Below are 19,766 nucleotides of genomic sequence, written 5' to 3'. Positions count from 1 at the left end.
GTGGTGTAGTGGTAAGAACTTCCACCTGTCAGCAAGAGGGTCGCAGGTTCATGTCCAGTGAATTGCAGCTCTTCTGTGCAGAGTTTGCATGCCCTCTCCGTGTCTGGCAACTTGTCAGACTCTTGCCATCTCGCCCATTGTCAACTGAGAGTGGCTCCACGTTTGGATAAGCGGTTAAGGATAATGAATGGATGAATGTAGCTAACCATCTCAAAGCAGAGAATGTTTTCTGTCCATAATCCAAGAAATATTTAAAGTTTAAGACTGGCGTTGTGATGCAGGTGGTTTTCTTCATTGTTAAAAATCCATAATTGATAATCAATATCTATTTGTTGTGACTTGGACAGAAATATTGTTCATAGAGTTAGAGTTCACCTGGTGGCTTTCCGAAGGAAGCATAGTCGCAAGCCACGGGACAGCTATCTGCCGAGTGAGGGGGAGCTCACAGACAGACCGGGAGCCTTGATTAATCAATTAACATGCATTAAATTTGTTCAAAACACTTATACAGACAGATATCTGTGTGCTTTTAAACAGCTGTCTATGCAGATTATGCATCACTTAACGCAACGGAAGACGGAGATGGCACTGTCCTTATGAAACCAATGATAACGTGTTTGAAAACGTAGAGCAGGCAGCCTCAAGCAGCCCCACCCCAATTCACTCAGTCACATACAGACCCATGTGTAGGGCTGCCCAGGGGTCAGCCAATAACTTAATGAGCGTGTTCAACGTTATAACATTACTTTACGCATTAGCTTTGTGGCTGACATGAGCCACTTGTCATAGTAGCTTATCGTAATAAGCTGGATTGATATTGAAATATTAATAAATTAGATCTCGACGGGATTACTGTGTCGCAAAATGGCAGCAATTAATGAAGAAATGATGCTGTGTGCAAAAAAAAAATGCTGTAGAGTATAATTCTGTGACAGTGTATTATTTAAAATTATTCTCTAAAGCATAATCTGGTGTTTCCCTGAAGCTGGAGCAATTTTAAAATCACACTGTCGTCACTGACAATGATTTTGACATTGATGATGAAGCAGTGAATCTAAAATGTAATGATTTTAAAAGGAATATTGAATGAAGCTGCTTTGTGTTTTCAGTGCAGAACATCTGGGAGAAAAGAAAACCTTGAGAGCCTGGTCAACGTGTTCACAGAGAGGCACTCTGACCTCACATGTACACGTAGGTCCTGTTTACAATCGTCTGCACAATACAACCGAGTTCATATTGAAATCTGTTAAATGAGCTGTTCACTTCAATGTACTGTATTGCAGCTACACTCGAGTGGTAAGCGCTTCAGGCGAGCAACCAAATCCTGTTAGAAATGTCAATTGAAAAGGTCTTGAGATATTAAAAATGTAGTTTTTAATTAAAGGTTTATTAATAGATTTTTCAAACTTTTTTTTTAATTACCCGACCGGATGCCTGAGGCATTTGGATTACAACTTTTATCTCACTCGATTCAGACTGCCTCTCCCCATTCAGCCATTTTGGATTAAAAGTCAGACTTCATAAATGCTGTTCATTAATTCCCAGTGCGGGCAGTTAATGTGAGATTCGGTTGCAACGTTACGGCTGGTCTGAAGTGTCTGTTTATTTTTAGATTCTTGTGGCTACTTTGCAGCCCAGGCCTAATCTGTCACGGAGGAGAACATGGAGGAAATCTTAATCGCTGTGCCAAAAAAAGATTTTCAATGCACCTCGGTGTGTCTGGCTGGGAAATTCAACATGTTAGTGACACATACTGTCACAGTAAATGATGTTACTGACACGTGCTGCGTGGAACATAGTGTACAATCGTTGAAATAAATTAGAACCAGTCTGTTTGCACACTGTGTCCATGTGTCGTGTTATCCAAACTGCAATTTTAGGTAATTAGTATGCAAACTAGGCACACGAGTGTGCTCATAAACAGGTATTTTCTGATCTTAGATTAATGAATGCATTCAAAACGTGTTCGTGTTCATTCAATAACAAGTTTACAAGCAAGAAAATCAAATCAAAATGAATTATGGAGATTTGATGATGCGCAATCTGATCATTACAGGATTAAATTGTTTCACCCCAATTAAAAAACACACAAGTGGTAACAAAAACTTTCGAGATGTTTTCATCTGAAGTAATTCTGGGAAATGTAGGAAGTCACAAACTGGCAAGAAGTAGAAGGTAATTTAATGATTAGTCAGATGGTGGCGAAGGATTATTTTTGGATGATGGTGATTCATATGTGACATATGAGTGATTTATACAAGGTGTATTATTATTTAAACTGCTTATATGTGAGCTTTGATCACTTGTCAATCAACGTCTTTGATTTTTTGAGTTTCTGTAGGTGGCACGCTTTACTTTGAGTGATCAGACATAGCGGCTGACGGTGTTTTGAAACAGCTGTTGGAAATGTAAAATGCTTTTTGGAAAAAACCTTTTAAACAGTGGGCTACAAGAAATGCTTGTTTCTTGTAAATTGATTCACTGCAAATTTGTTTGAAAATTTCATATCGCTAGGTCGTTGTTTTTGACAGTTATGTTAGTTAACTTCTAGCCAGGTCATGGTCTACGTCACATTTTAAATCACCAGCATATAGCTACCTAACTTCCAGCAATTGTGTCCATTTATTTTATTTTTTTAACCATCTTTTCCTATACCTAACATGCATGTTTTTCCCTAAACCTTACACAAGTAGTTTAATTGCCTAAACTGCAACTGTTTCACAATGATAACGATGTGTATCCAACCGTTACGTTTAGGTTTGAGGACATGTTGATGTCCTGCCACCAGTGGGGCTGCTAATTTTGAGAGGAACAGACAACCTATGTGTTTGAATTAGTTGCAAGACTTTTTGTTTAAAACATTTATTGTTTTAGTTTTTATCGTGCATGCATGGTGCATATTCCTAAAGTTGCATTTACCCTACCACTAAGTAAAACAAATGAAATATTGTTATTCTAGCATATTTTTGTTGGAGTACATGGAAATATTCCACACAGGGTGGCTGGAAGAGGGTTATTTTTATTATTATCAACAATAATAATAATAATGGTGATGATGATAAATGAACATTTATAAACAAAGGTTACAAAGTGCTCTACAACAGCATCAGAGCTGAATGAAATAAGATAAAATGAAAATAAAAAAGAGTAAAAGCATGTGCATGACATACACAGAGAAAAATAAAAACAGAAAATGCAATACACGTACAAACACCTCAAGTAAACAGCAACCAGTCAACACCCAGAAAAGCATGTGCAATTATTGAAAAGCAAACTTTAAGAAGTGGGTTTAAATGTTTTTTTTAAATGATCGACAGACTGCTGATCTAATTGAAGGGGGGAGATCATTCTATAATCTGGTAAAAAAAGAAGATCAAAAGCACAGTTACCGTTAGTCCAGGGGGCCCAACTGCAAATTTTTGCCCAAGGGTCAATTAACAGGTTAATCCGTCCATGTGGATGATGAACAGTTATGTTAAAAATGCATATATATTAACATTCAGAAGGTGTTGCTGTGCCACAATGTTTTTTCTGATACTGCACTGAATGTAAAATCCGAAATTTGCTAATCTTGCACACAGTGGCTTCACAATAACGACCATCCATTATCGACCAGCCGCTGTGCACGTGTTTTTGAATTAAAATGGGAAATCTGACGGGTTTTAAATACATGTTTTGGCTTGTTAACATTCAGAGTGACATTGTGGGTTGCGGACGCTCCACTGCAGCAGACAAAGCAGCAAATATTCCCCCTCTGCCTCCCTTTAATCACAAATTATGCCACTTGGTGCATAACTAGCCAGGTACTAAGAATTTGTCATTAGCAGCATTGACCGCAGGCAACGCGATCAATACAATATTATGAAATCATGCTACACATGAAATGGACTATTTACGAGTGCAGCCTCGTCAGCTGTGCTGCTCAGCATGCTCTCATGGCTCACTGTGAGTCTTCACACCTTTAACTCAGAGTGTAGATACAGCACAGCTCCGGAGGAAGAATACTGAACTTTATTTAAAGGAGCAGATCTTTATTCAGATCCAGCCAAAGTCAGCTGATATTTTTATGTAATTATAGCTGTGTTTTTTTTTTAATTACACCCCTAGTATTTTGGCCCATAGCTTATTTTTTACTTTAACAAAGCTCTAATCTTAACACATCTGAAATTTTTCTGTGTTTCTGGTCTGCAGTGATGCTTTTGGTTGACATGTGTTCATACTGTAAACATAAAGATAGTATTTTGACTTAAAGTCTGTATTCACATTATGTTTTGTAATTTGTGAACAACATCAAGAATGAAGAGATACGTTTGTCTAGATTCTTGGAAGAATCTAAACTGATTGAGCTCCATTTCTATCATCTGATAGGCATTAAAACTGCTGATATGAAACTATGATGTTGATTCTTACAAGAATCGAAACAAACACATATCTAGATAGAAACATAAAGTGATTACTGCATATTAAGTCAAAAATGGTTTCTTTATGTTTACAGTATGAACACATGTAAACCAAAAGCATCACTTTAGAGCAGAAAACACAAGAAACACACATGCACATGCACACAGAGATCTTACTTGAACTTTGCAAGAGTGCAAAACTGAGTGTAGGTCTTGAGGGAACAGGAAACGACTTCCCTCCTCCCCCTTCAATTCAGCCCCCCCTCCTCCCCTGTTCCTCCCCCTCCTCCGCTCCTCTCCGACTCCCTCCTCCCTCCCTCCCTCCCTCCTCTCTCCTCCTCCTCCAGCACCACGCTATAGCAGCGAACTAGGCAGGCCAACTTGCAGAGTGCAGCTCAGCCTCGACAGCGGCTGCTTCCTACTGGGGGTCTTCGGAGAGCATCGCACTCCAATGTGCGCTGCTGTGCCCGCTGGATGTTGAAATCGCGCCGTGCGCCTCGCCAGGAGCCACCATGTCCAACCCAACCCACGACCCGTTCTACTCGTCTCCGTTCGGACCCTTCTACAGGAGACACTCGCCCTACATGGTCCAGCCCGAGTATCGGATCTACGAGATGAACAAGCGGCTGCAGGCGCGCACAGAGGTGAGCCGGCCGGGGATAACTGCTGCACGGTCCCGTTCAGGGTTGCGGTACCGGCGGGAGGGAAGCGGGGTCTGTGGAGGTCCGGTGCCGGGAAGAGGGAAGGGATGTTGGGGCTTGAGAGAGAGAGGGAGGGAGGGACAGCGGGCTCGGGTCGGTTATAAAGGTCTGTCAATCAGGTGGTGTGGATGTAATGCCAAAGTGCCAAACATTCCTGAGGTGAAAGTAAACAGGCTCCGGTGTGTAGACTGCACGCTGCAAGAAATATCATCATTTGAAGTCATCTGGGTTATCGAAATGAAAGATATGTGCAGGAAATGCTTTCACGTGGCCAATTAAGTTGTTTAAAATTCATGTGTCATGATGTGAGTTGAAGTAAAGTTGTGGCCTATAATGTCAAAATCAGTTAAAACTGCATTGCAAATATATTGAATTTAAAGATTTTAATCACGATTTAAAACACAAAAATTAACACTTTTTTGCAGTGTGACTTATTAATACAAAAAGTTCTAAACATAACATAACACAGTGAGGATGTCTGAAGTCGAACCATGCTGCACAGACTGAGGCAAAGAAGCCTTCTCACGTTCATTTCGTTCATTTGCATATATTTACATATCACCTTTTTTTATATTTGCATGTTGTCTGTGGTCATTTAAAAACTGCAGCAGCTGGTGAAGTGTTGGCAAAAGTAATGTCCTGATGCATCATGTCTCGACTCTGTGGGTGAAGTTTTCTCAATGAAAGTGTTCCTGATTGCAAAGTAACATGATCATGATATAATTGCAAAGAGGGCAAATTAATTTCATGTCAGTTTCCTGATGCTTCAACTAGTTGGGCGCACAGTGAGTGTGGCAGTGCAGTGTCATTCAGACTAAACCTTTTGGTGATCCCACTGTGAATTATATAGCAAGCATCTGTCTTCAGCATCTGTTCTGTGATCTCAAATGTGTAAATCTGCAGATAAAAAGTTCATCCAACATGTCAAGTTGTCCTCAAGAGGCATCTTTAGGGGAATGGAAAGCAGCAAAATGCAATAAAAAGCACCTTTTAGCAGCTTAGCTGTTTGCTTTTTTAACTATAAATGTTAGGGCATTAGGATTATTCTCATTATGCATTAATCCTGAGTGTTTCACGATTGATTAATTGATCATTGATCTATGAAATGAAAATAAATAGTTGTAAGAGTCAATACGTTATTGCTGTATCAATATGATAGGAATTTGCTTTAGTGAGCTCACTTAAAGAGAAAGAATGACAAAAACAGTAAAAACCACTCATTCATAAAGCACAAAATACATTTAAACAAAGTATAAAACAGATCCAAACCCTTAAAGGAATCATAAAAGCATAATAGAAATAGATAAAATAAAATCCAACACATATACCATAGATAATAAAATAGAAAAAAAAGACAATGACCTTTTGAAAATGTCTTGATTTGTCTGACCTGTCCAAAGATATTCATTTACTGTCACAGCAGGATAAGAAAAAACAGAAAATATTCACAACTGAGAAGCTTAAACCGATATTTTATTTTATTTTAAACAATCACTTTAAAATGTATTGTTTTTTCAAAATAGTTGCCAATTTATTCTCTATGAATCAACAAACTAAAGTAGTTTTAGCTCCAAATTCTTTAAATAATGTGAGAGTTCTGGTTGCTTGTTTGAGGATTTTTAAGGCTGGGTTTTGATATCCACTGAGACATTTAAAGGCTTAGGTGTTTTTTGATAAATATATATCATAATGAAATAATTTGATGTGAAATTGTTGCAGTCATTATTGGAAATCTGTTTTTTCGAGGCAGACTCCAGCTGAGTTACTGCAGCAGAATGATGCTGAATTTCCTGAAGAGGAACTTGCAACTTTAAGCAGACCAAGGCAATGTTGCTGAGATGCAACGGCCGAGTCTAATGCATTATTCATACGGAGTGGTCCAAGCCCCAGTGGACCTCAACTCCCGTACCACACATACCCAGACACCAAGTGCAATCACCTCGCACACACATGCACTTGCACAAACTCACAGACATGCACATGTACGTACATGCACGCGCACACACACACACACACACACTGACACGAGAGGACACATGCATGTATGTGAACCTACCACTGGACATGTATGCAGCTAAAACACATGATGTGAGCACACAAACACACATACATCAGTTTAAACCTTCATCTCCTCAGACTGAATTATATAATTGCATAATAATATAATTAGTTTTTTGTTCCCGTTGGTGTTCATAGCATCTTCATTCTCCTGCTCGTCTTTTTTCTTTCTTTCTTCAGCGACTGGAGTGTTTTTAATACGTCTTCTCTTTAGCGATGTGGTTATTGTTTGATTATAATGCAGGTGGTGGATTATAATGAGGACGGGGTATAGTGTCCTGTAGCGGGAAATAAATGCATCTGTCTTTTTATTTATTTATTTATTTTTTTGCAATTTGTTTGCATCCAGATGTGCCATACAGCTCAGTTCAGGCTTTCAACGAAAATTGTATAGCAATTATACTCAAACTGTAGCCATCAATTTACACAAACCTATAGAAATGTAGAAATGTGAAGAAAAATACTTGAGGAAAAGATACAAACATCAGCCTTTACGTTGCTCCTTTTAAAATGTGTCTTTTACTCAAACTTGAAGATGGAAATGTGTAACATATATATATATATATATATATATATATATTGTGCATGCTCCATGAAACAGACTCATGAGCTGTTTACTTCCTGTAAAGCGTGGTTAGCTGCTGGTCCCTTAATGATGATGCGTGCCTGAAGGGGTCATTCTGCTGCTTCTTTTATATCACTGAGCTGCTGCTTTAAAATGCAGCTCACATTTATAGGAACAAGACCATGTCAGTATCAGCGCAGGGTCAGGATGATGTTGTTACAAAAACAGGAAGTTTGGGATGTTTCTTGCACCAAAAAAAAAAAAAAAAATCTGGATTCCATTAGAAGAAAATAGCTGAATTGTCCTGCTGGATAGTTTCTTGAATATTTCATCAAGGTTTTGCTGCTTGCAGCTGTTGCAGATCCACATCCTTCTGTGTTTGATATGAACTGCTGGCAGTTAACTGGTGTTTCATGGAAGTTATCAGTTTGATTAATTCAGTTTTGAAAATATGACACTGGCTTTTTCCACACTGCTGTATATGTTAAAATAATTATAATTTCCCTTTAATCCTTTTAATTCTTTCCATGAGATATTTTTCTCTTTTCTTAAGTGGTACAGATATGAGCGAAAAGTATTATTATTACATTAAATAAGCAAACATTTTAAATATATTTTGTATGTTACATTTTTGCATGCTAATGAGCTGTGCATGAATATATTTATTATTAATTGATCAAAAAGTCATTCACAGAGAAAGAATATACAGTGTCACTGCATCAATATATAGTGATGTTCTGTTTTTTATCAATTAGGTGCCTTGTTAGACTTTTGCTAGACAAAATAAGAGAAATACAAAATTTCCGCGATCTGTAGGTGAAATAGGACTAACTAAACTAAACTATGTGATGACAACAGCATTTCTATATCACCTAAAATATTTTTTCTGCATTATATGTTCTGTAAAACATCATACAATACAATGTTGGTTTTGATACATACTGATATATCCATACAGCATATATGAATGAAAGATTTCGTATGATCTCCTGCACAAACATTACATATCATATCCTTCATAATGTGACATGTATCAGGCGCAGTTTTCAACACGTGACTGAAACTCACTGTTGACACATGACACCAACTGTGACCCCGCTGTTGGTGACGTCTGTGGTGGTTGGTGGTTACGTTTAGGCACCAAAACCACCATCCTAAGGTTCGGGTAAAAGAACTCTAAAAAAAAAAAAGCGACTTTCAGACATAACTTACATCAACAGACACAACACTATTTTCCTGGTTGAAAGACTAAAGGTTTGACCCACCCTCCATCAGACAAGCAACATATCTGTTTTTTTTACGTTGCTTACTCACTGAAAAAAAATAAGGAGGAATACCTACAAATTCAAGTTAATTCCTTTTCATAGAAAAACATACAAACCGTTTATTACGACAGCCTGATCTATGAAAGGCCAGTATCGGCCGGTAATATAGGCCCAACTATATATTGTTCTTCCTCTACAGCCAATAACCACAACAATGAAAATCCAATTTTCCAATTTTTTTTCTTCTTTTTTATATTTTTATAGAAATAATGCATAGTTTCTAGAGTTAGTTGTTGCAGCCTAATAGAAAAAAGTACAGTCATTCCATCTTTTATCAGATTATCAACTGTAAGTATATATATATATATATATATATATATATATATAATTATTTTTTTAATCTTTTAATCTTTTTTTTTACTTGTTTTATTGTGCAAATAAATGAATAAATAACAAATCAATAGTATACCCAACCAAGTGAGGATATATATATATATATATATATATATATATATATATATATATATATATATATATATATATATATATATATATATATATATATATATATATAGTAGCCACTTTTTAGTAATGGTTCAAAAACTATATGGAATAAAATGAGGAAAATTCATGAAGTATCAAGGTGATAAAGCAACATCTAGTTTACTCTTTTGAGTAGCTGAAGACGGGACGGGAATCCTTTCAGATGTGTCACAACCAGCAGGAATGTTTATTGTTGTTCAGAAACGTACTTAAAACCTACAGTAGAAGACAGAAAGTGTTTTAAACAAATCCAAAGAACATATAATAGTGAATTCTTCTTTTGGATTTTATTGTGGAGAGATGTATTAAAGCTTTTCTTTGACGGGGTTTGTTGCTATATTTTGTTGATCCAGTCAAAATGATTTCAAGCTTGCGAATAGCAGTCTTGTCAGAATTATCATCCAAGTAAAGATGCTTAACATCGTGAAAGGACTTCCATTGTTGGGGATAAGAATGGCTCGGAGCATACTTAACATCGTGCTTGCTGGCAGGCCATCGAAGCAAAATGACTCACTACAGCTTGCAGTTTGCATGCTCGGGTTAGTTTTTTTTAAAACAGGGGAACTGAGTCAGCCTCAGTATGACACCACCTTTTAGAAAAGTGTTGAAGGAGTCGACTGAAGTCACTCTTCTGTTAGAAATTCTCCCATTTGTCTTATTCATGAGTGTGCTTTTGAATTTGCTTGGCTGGTGGTGCAACTGCTGCTCGCACTGGCAGGCGCAGGACTCAAGGACCTGACACTTGGAGGAGACTTTCTTACCCCCAGAGGAAGCTATAGTCTGTTCGAGTATAAGTGACATCTGTAGCAGAAGCTTAAGGCAGTGAATCCTGCGGGAGTGAAATAACAAGTTGTTAGAATTAGACAGAGATAGTTTCTTCTGTTTTTATTCTTTTGATTTAACATCTTAGCCCCAATTGTTGTATGATCTTTCAGTGGACGATGTTTGTAGCATCTCAAATCAATTTAAAAGCCAGAGAGATGAACTTTACCAGCAGAAATCCACCCTCAGATGCTCTTGTGCCATTTTAGACAGTTAAGAGTCAATTTTGGTGTTGTCCAGTGCATTAGAGAGATTGTTTTATGGTGTTTTGTTTTGGAGTTTACTTTTTAGTTCTTTCATCTATGTCAGTGACTTACATACAACCCCCACAAAGAGAAAAAGAAACATTGGCTTTGAGCTATGAGGTGTTTGTGTAGGTGGAGAAAGCTCTAGTGTAGTAGAGGCTTGCGGTTTCTTGTCATTATCCATTAATCTTTTGATCGATTTATTCTCCCAAACTATTTTCATACTTCATCAATTTGAGCCTGAAACTGACATTTTGGTGGATGTGAACTGAAAAGATTGAAAAGTGATATTTTTCTATAGCTAGTCTACGTGGGGCTAGCCACATGTTTGCATTATTTATTTCATTATAGTTAAGGAAAAAACAGTGGTCCAAAGACTAAATATAGTATAATAATAATATGGCTATACGTCATAAAGACACTCAAGTATTTCGTAGTTGAACACAGATATTGACGCATATGTAGTTTAAAAATATATATATTTCATCTTTAAAACAATTTTCAATTAAAGCATTTTTCCACATTTTTCAAAAATCAAAAATGACTTTTATTATTGATAACACTGTGATTTTCTATGTGATCTAAACATTTCAAAATTGCACTGTTAGATGCTTGACCAATGTATGTGTGTACCAAATGTCAAGACTTTAGACCATTCAGAGCAAATTTTGTGGCGTTTTTCTTCATCATACTATTGCAGGATAAGATATTCCTTTATTGATCCCCATGTGGAAATTCAGGCGAGAATTCAGGCGACCAGAATATAATATACCTAACCTAAATCTTTGTGTGGCCGGTGTTGCTCCTTATACATCGTAAGTCCTCCTTCTCTCCTGTATTTATTACTACGGCCGCTAGAGGATGGTGCCTAACAATTAATGTAAATATAGCTGCCCACTGAATTAGTTGACAGCAACCTGATCAACCTACTAGGAGGTGTGCAGCCCCTAATTGCCCACAATCTTTGCTTTATCGTTAACTTTGATTAACTGAAAACACATTTTGAAAGTTTGAAGACAAAATACACACAGCACACTGTGATTGCAACCTTTTAATTACAAGGCAGCCCCACCTTAAAGCATACCCTGATTTATCCCATATTTAACTTTAAATGCGACCAAAAGTTACAAGATGTGAGGCGAGATGATTGAGACCATAGGAAAATGTTTACTGAGGTAGTAAATCAAGTGTGAAGTAGTCATTTTTCCTATTCCTATTATTTACACAATGGGACTTATTTTTGAACCCATGGAGTCGCCCCCTGCTGGTCATTAGATAGAATACAGATTGATAAAAACATCAAATTTGATCCCCTGTTGTCTGCTTTGGGCTCTTTAACAAAGACAATAGCTTTTTTTAGGTGTAATCTCCCTTTAAACCATACTGAAGGACAGTTGTACGGTAAATAAGAAGGAATCAAAACGTATCGACACAACAAGTGCTGTGTGCTTGCCTGGGATCGGCGCTAACCTTTGAACTGATAACTGTGCTGCAGCTTAAACAGTCCTGCTCCTGAGATGACTCGGGGTCTGTTTCTATCCCAACCTTATTACCTGCTCCATTCATACTTATTACCTGCCCGCCTGTATTTCTGCACCGGGCTGACTGCTATCCCATTACCTTCATTTTACACAATGTGAACCCGCTGTGACCTGGCAATCTAAACAGGCTTTGATGTGGATTTGATGCTATGCATACGGTGTGACCACATTGTTTCTGTGCTGTCGCTCTGGGGGCAGTGGCCTCGCCGTACGGAGGCAGCTGCGATGATTTGTGGGGGAATTTGACACTTAAGCGTATGCAAATGAGGCGGCGGATTAACATTCAGAGGAGGAGCTTGGTCGACCTCAGCCGGTGTAAGGCCATTAGCATAGGAGGCATTAATATTCAGCAGAAGAGAGCGGGGACACAGAATAACACTGTAAGTAAAACTACAACACAGAGGGTGAAACAGAAGGAAAACAAAAGCATTTTAATGGAGGCGCCATAATAATACCCACAGGGCTGTGTTCACAAACCTCTCTGCTGCTGCTGACAGTGGGTCTAATGGTCACACTCTTCCTCAGTGGATAGACATGCAATCAGTAACAGTGATTGGCAGGCCATTCATTGGATTCCTGTGTCTATTGCACATAGTTAGTCTCATTCTCATTATTCAAATGGACCCACAGACCTGACTCATTGGCTTGACTGTGGAACTGGAGGAACTGGAGTGTTCATTATGGCCAAATCCCTTGTTCCTGTCAGGGGCAAAGTGGATCTGTTCCCATCAGCACGACGTGTCAGATTGACATGAATAGGCTTATGATGTAGAGGTCAAGTTGGCTCTGAGCTGCGAGGTTCACGGAGAGGGATTAAAGATGAGCCACGGAGACATCGAGGAAGTCTTTACTTCACAAGACGTCAGAACTGCAAATAATGATTTTGATCATTGATTAGTCTGCAGATTCTTTTCTCCGTTATTGTTTGGTTTGTAAATTGTCAGGAAACTGTGAAACATGTCAATCACAGTTTCTCAGAGACCAAGCTGATGTCTTCGAGTTGTTTGTTTTGTGCAACCAATAGTCCAAAACAAAAAGATATCCAGTTTACTATTCGCACTGGGCAATGCATTGATTTTATACAACCCCAAATCTCTGAAATTAAAAATGAATAAATAATAAAATAATAGAGCATCAAATTCAGAATTTAGAGTGTATTTTGAAAAAAACAAAAGTCCATCAGTTTGACCATTAAATATATTTTGTACAGTTTCAGTTGAAAATTGTCATTAGAAAATCATCCGATTCATTTTTTTTATGTTTTAGACAACGTCCCAACTTTTTTGGAATCAGTGTTGTAACACCATCGGAATATGAGACTAGATTTGTCTGGAAAATGTAATATGAGTGTTGTCTTTTCCTGGTTTTAAAGGCTGCAGCACAGTACAATTATGCCAATTATGCAAATTGTGAATTTTTTCTGAACTTACCAGACAGTTCTAGTTGTTCCATTATTAATCTTAACCCTCTCAATAAGTATATCCCCATTACTTGTATTTATTCATCAAAAATGTAATTGTAAATATATAGTGAAAGTACCCAAAAATATAAAAATATGGTGATATTTGATTTTCATATATAATGACATTGGTTTATAAATAAATAAATAAATACATAAAATATTATTATTATTAATTGTGATTGCAAGACTATTTTAATACAACACAACCAAATAAATACAAAACACAAAGTGATCAGTAGTATAATTTAAGGCTTGAAATTACCGTAATTTAATACAAACAGCATAAGACAAATAAAAGCTAATTACAGTACAACTTTAATAACAGAAAATACATTAAATTTAAGACATGGCTGCTGTAGTTTTCCTTTAAGAGTCATATCCAAACTAGAGCTGAATTTTTTTTCAGCCAAAACCTAATTTTTTTTAGGTAATAGCTGATTAAACTATAAGTAGTAGAAGTCATTATTATATTTAATTCAAACAAAAATCGCAAACTTTCACATGTCTCAGCTTGTCATTCGTAAGAGGTTGTTGATTTTCTTTGTCTTATGTGATGGTACATTTTCTTTGGGTTTAACACAGTTGTAAATCAAGTACTTTGGAAATTTGAGGATATATTGATGGACATTTCTCAGGATCTTGTGACATTTTACTGTCAGTAAATGTCCAGGTATTTTACATTTCTTATGTCTTTAGTACATAATATCAAAGTCCATCTTAATGTGAATGTGCTGCATGCAGTTTATTACCTAGTCACATCGTCACATGATTCTTTTTTGTTTTTTATTCATTAGAACTTTCTAAGATCTGTACATACTCGGGCACACAGACATTTTTTCCAATGTACTTTGTGTACTTAACCAGAAAGGTGTTGCCCTCATCTGAACCATTACTTGGTTGGATTTATCTGCCATCAGGGAAAAACAAGCCACTGCAGATGCTTCTCATGTGTCACGACTGAGTTTTTTAATCATGTAAAGCTGAACAAAAGGCCTCAAAAACAACTAATCAGTTATTAAAAACATGTTAAGTATATTGTAGGCGTGGTCAAAGAACAGCAAGTGTTTTTGTATTGCAGATGTTTATATATTAATGCTTGTTTTCTGTTAAAAGCAGCCTCAGTGTTGGTAGAAATCTTCGCAGTTTATTTATTAATTAGTGAATTAAATATAAGTATTGATTTAGATTTTACCAGGGTCCATTAAATAAGCAAATACATTTAGATCAATTATCATCATTTATGCTCCCTGCCACTCACTGAACAACAAAAACAAACCTAACAATGGCGTTCTAAATAAGTCTATAACATTTGTTATTTACTTTGCCTCGACTGACTAAACAGCATTATTATTTATTTCTCTATCAGCCGAGTCTCTGATATGTGTTGTTATTATGATTCACAGACATATTGACAATGAGCAGACATTTGCTTTTGTGGACCTGTAAAACGTTGCTCGAAGCTTTTGCATTAAAAACAAAAACATTTTATATTTTCATAATGCTGAAAGGACTGAATCACATTAGCTTCTGCTTCCTTTAGTTAACTCCCTGCCTGCATCCCCCCCTCGCCAAATTAAAGAATAATGCTGCTAGAAGTGAGCGGACAGGCTGAAAAGTAACCTTATCCTTAGATAACTGTGGTCATTATTGTAAACTAGCTTGAATGCCTTGTGCCTGTTTATTATTATTCCATTCCTCAGAAGGCGGCTCTTTGGTCTAGAAACATTGAATAGAAACAGAAAGGACGCAATCATATTTTGTGTAAATTCAGTCTAGAAAAGCTGCACAGATTAACACACAGTTTTACAGCACAGTCAAAGTCTTATTAAAAGTTATGGGTGACAGTAATTAATACCACAGTGATAGATATTTAGATTAAGCTTTATTAAAGGCTGAAGTCTGCTCGTCCATGCACACTGACAAATAACAAAAGAGATTCAAGTCAGACATATGAAAGACTGTCACAACAACAGTAACAGCTCAGGAGGCTTTCCATAAAATTGAACAAACTGAACAAAACATGTCTTTAAAATAGCTGTTATTAATTTATATTTTGGTGTATCAAATGACAGTGTGACAATATAAAATGATTAACTAATAATGGTGAACCCACAGAGCATTAGGACCAAATCTGTAGCTCTTCTCTCCTTTTCTGAGCTTTATAATAACTGCAACTTTACTGTTTTGGTTTACTCTCACCACTCTCATAGCCTCGTTTTCATATCATTTGACACCTCAGATAGGTATTAATTGAAAAATAAAATCAATGTCACCTTTTGGGTTCAAGAAGGACAGGCCTCCTGTGTGAAAGTCATGTGTTTGTTTAACCCGTCTGTGCACCGGGTCCTCCTACTTACATGAACTTTGCAGTTCTTTATACTAACCCACCTGATTTGTAGAAATGCAGGACAGAGTGTCGTGGAAGTCTATCAGCATTGAGGTAATCCTGCATAGCACGGCCCAGATCAATCTAAATCTATTAAATTGTTATATATATATATATATATATATATATATATATATATATATATAAGACATGCAGCAAGGAGTTAGCCACCAGGACGCCCAGAGAAATGATAATTTTAAAAGTTCTTTGCTTGTTGTCTTGCACACAAACCTGACAAAGCATGAATTCAGGCTTTTTACAAATCGGCATTATGATGTAGTTAATCATTTTGATCCATTTGTTGCAATTAAATCACAACAAAACCTGTTTACTTTGGGTTGATACTGCTGTAGTAGTAGGAGTCATCCAGACACAGCGCGAAATTCTTTGAGCTGTGTGCGTCTCAGGATGATGTTATGAACCCAGACAGAACATTGTTTGGTTTCCCCCAAAGTTTCTGGGACTTTCAAATGGTACAACAGTCGTTATTTTGACTATGATTGATAAAAGAAAGAAAAGGTGGAAAGAAACTGTCGGTCTCTCCAATAAACACAAATAATCCCACGGTTATGAGTAGCATGAGTAATGCATTGTGAAAATTTGCTTTGTATATGGTGTGAATACAGCAATACAATATGTTGTATAATGAGTAATAAAGTACTCATAATATTTAAAGGATCGCAAATAAACACATTTACACTAGAGAAGAGGCATTAAAAGATATATAAACAGGTTTGGTTATGATCTCCTCCATTGTTTATATTTTATATGACACATTCACACAATAGCCTCCTTTCACTCTGTTGGTCCAGTAATGTCACACTGTACATGGGATGCTCTGAGAGGATGTTCCCAAGAAAATCATACCAAGAAACAAAAAACAAGGCCTCTGGTCAAACAATGAGCGTCAGTCACATCCACCAGGATGCTCGGACAATAGACCCACCTTTTTCCTGGCTCTTTCCCGAGGTTCCTTCCAGGCTGCACTGTCGCTCAGATAACAGAGGAGACAGACGGGCCTGTAGTCCGTCTATGTCCTGTTGTTCTCTCGCCCCAGTGTGGTTACACAGTCCGTCCCAGTATAGAGAGGTCACAGGTTGGATCTTTGCTGCAGCCGGTGTGCTGAAGTGTCTTTGTATAAGACGCTGACAAAGGCCTTGAGGATTTTTTTTTTCACATTTCAGTTAAAATTAGCTATGTATCCAAAGATATAAAACAATGGATGAATCTAGATCCATCCATTTTACCGCAGCTGTTCCTGTCAGAAATCTGTCTTTAAAATTAAACCATTAAAGAAAATGACCATGAAAATAAATCTGTTTTATGATCTAACAAAGGGCCACTGTTAATGTCTGGTTAGGTTTAGATTTAGAAAAAGAAAGTGGTTTGGTAAAAATGACTACTTTGTCAACATTAGGAGTTAAAGTTGAAGTTAATGAATAACTTAGTCTCGAAAGAAACTGCTTGTTTTTGAGAGTTATGAAATGTACTGCTACAGCAAGCTATTTTACCCAGCTAAAATTATCAGTTTAAATGTATGCTATATTTAGAATATTTTCACAACTTTACATTGCTGTCAGACAGCCCTTACCGACGGGGAACTGAAACCCTTCTAATCACTCGTCGAAGTCACCAGACTCCATGGACAAAACCAGTAATATTACCTTGCAGAACCAAGAGCTGCTGGTCTACTGCTGCCTCAGTCGGTTTGTTTGTTTGCGTTATTGTACACGTTATTTCCTCATGGTTAGGGCTCCTTCACAGTAATAACTGATGGAACCAACTCTGGTCTAGTGATACAGTAACTGTTTTGGGGGATTTGCTAGAGCGACTAATGCTTCTTCATGTTTCTTTTGAAATGTATCCCACTAAGACCATAGGTCAAATTTAAATAATCGATTTAAATCACAGATCTTTAAAATTGAAAGCTCAATTTGGTCTATTTTCGATTTATAATTGAAATTCCCCTATTGTTTCCGAGGCTTGTTTGAAGAACTGTCTGCTCCTGTCATCTTTACAGAAGTTTGTTGGGCTGTTTTTAGGTTATCTTTATCTGTATCTTCTTCTTCATATTTTGCAAAGTTTGTTTCTTACTGAAGCTGTGTTAAAATACAAACATGCAGGAGCATTTTTGTCAACAATATTATCATTTTTTGACTGAACTTTCACCCATTTCATGTCCTTTGTTCACTTTCCTAATTGTCCATCATCCTGTACTTTTCATTTGCGGCCCTTTACTCTGTTTGAACTTCATTTCCATACAGTCCAATGATAAGCTGGTTGAAGTTGATTTAGTTTAGTCTTTCAAAAATCGATTTGCTTTCTGGATGCCACTGCGTGTAAAAAGCAGTGCAACTTTTGCTGTATATTTGGCTGAAAAACATTATAATATTTCATCACTGAGCAGAAATAAACCCCTGAGCACTGGATACAGTGAACACGGGGGAGACGCACTGTACTCCAGGTTAGTTACACCAGGAGCCAGCCTCTGCTCTGTGCTGGTTTCTGGCTGTTTCGTCATTTTGCTGATCAGCTGTTTGACTCTGATGTAGTTTACTGTTATTCCTGTTAGATGAGTGAACTACTTTGAATAAATAAGGAATAGACTACAGAATATTACTGCCTGGACTGTTTTCATTTACTTATTTTCTTATATTTTTATGTACAGAAAACACTTACTGAGCATGCTTGCTTTTCTTCAGCAACCTTATCTCCCAGGCATATGAACTAACAATCCTCTTTGCCAAAACATCCTGCATGTAGCCAAACTGCTGCTCAACCTACATGTCAGTGAGCAAGACACCGAAAACCTCTGGGAGCTTTGTAGCCAACCCCCGACCTCTGGTCTGACCAAGACAGGATCTGCTGTTCATATCAAGAAATATCACATCATTCAGGTTCACAATAATTACAGATTATGCTGCTATTCATACAGCAGCATCATCTAATCCAGCAGCCTCACATTGACTGGCGCTGTTGTGTGATATATGAGCTCATACATAGATTTTGCTCTTTTGTCAATATATTTCATGTTCAACATTGATTTAATACCTTAATACCTTATATCAGTGTTTTTACTGTACAATCTACCCCCTTTTTTACACAGCTATGACATATCGAGGTAGTGGCCATACATGAAACTGCCTCACTAAAGTACTAATTGTACTTACAGTGCTTTAGTACAATTTTGAGGTACTTGTACTTTACTTGAGTATTCCCTTTTTATGGAATCTTATCCTTCTACTCCACTATATTTTGAAGCATATGTTGTATTTTTTACTCCACTATATTTAGCTGACAGCTTAAGGTACTTTTCAGGTCAAAATTTACATAAAATGATTAGACTTAAAAAAAATAAAAAATAAAAAAAAAACTCATAATGGTATAGTCAGTAGTTAAAATAAACCCTACCTTGATAAAATTAAAATGCTTATTTATTAGGGCTGGGCGATATATCAATACAAACAATACATCTATATATTTTTAAATGTGATATGGAATTAGACAATATTGGATATATCGATATATTTAAGAAAAAAATCTTTATATATAAATGCTGCCCTTACTAGGGTTTTTCATATTTAGTTCTTTTGTAATGTTCATTATTTTTTTCTCATATAAAGATATTTATTTCAGAAAAAGATTGGCCTATTTTATTTCATAAGCTATTTTTATTTAAGATAGTTTTTTTATTTAAATGTGCACTTTCTGGAGCTTTGATTTAAAAAAAAAACATTTGCTCTCACTTTGTGTTTATCGGGATATATATCGTATATCG

At 36.7% G+C, this 19,766-nt stretch overlaps 1 protein-coding gene across 6 annotated transcripts in view; it reads left to right on the top strand.

Moving 5' to 3' along the window:
• The first annotated feature begins 4,775 nt into the window (after window positions 1-4,775).
• Window positions 4,776-19,766, top strand: part of ldb2a (LIM domain binding 2a) — a 99,707-nt gene continuing 84,716 nt past the window's right edge. For 5 of the 6 annotated variants that reach the window (XM_059345883.1, XM_059345882.1, XM_059345881.1 and 2 more), the window contains exon 1: window positions 4,776-5,044. In XM_059345883.1, coding sequence (XP_059201866.1) covers window positions 4,913-5,044 — 132 coding nt within the window. In that variant the 5' untranslated portion in view covers window positions 4,776-4,912. The remainder of the gene's footprint in view (window positions 5,045-19,766) is intronic. The other variant, XM_059345880.1, reaches the window with a different exon arrangement.

The sequence above is a fragment of the Centropristis striata genome, chromosome 12 (assembly GCF_030273125.1).
Source record: "Centropristis striata isolate RG_2023a ecotype Rhode Island chromosome 12, C.striata_1.0, whole genome shotgun sequence".
Classification (NCBI taxonomy): domain Eukaryota; kingdom Metazoa; phylum Chordata; class Actinopteri; order Perciformes; family Serranidae; genus Centropristis; species Centropristis striata.
The sequence above is the reverse complement of the archived record's forward strand: the minus strand, read 5'-3'. Positions and strand labels throughout refer to the sequence as shown.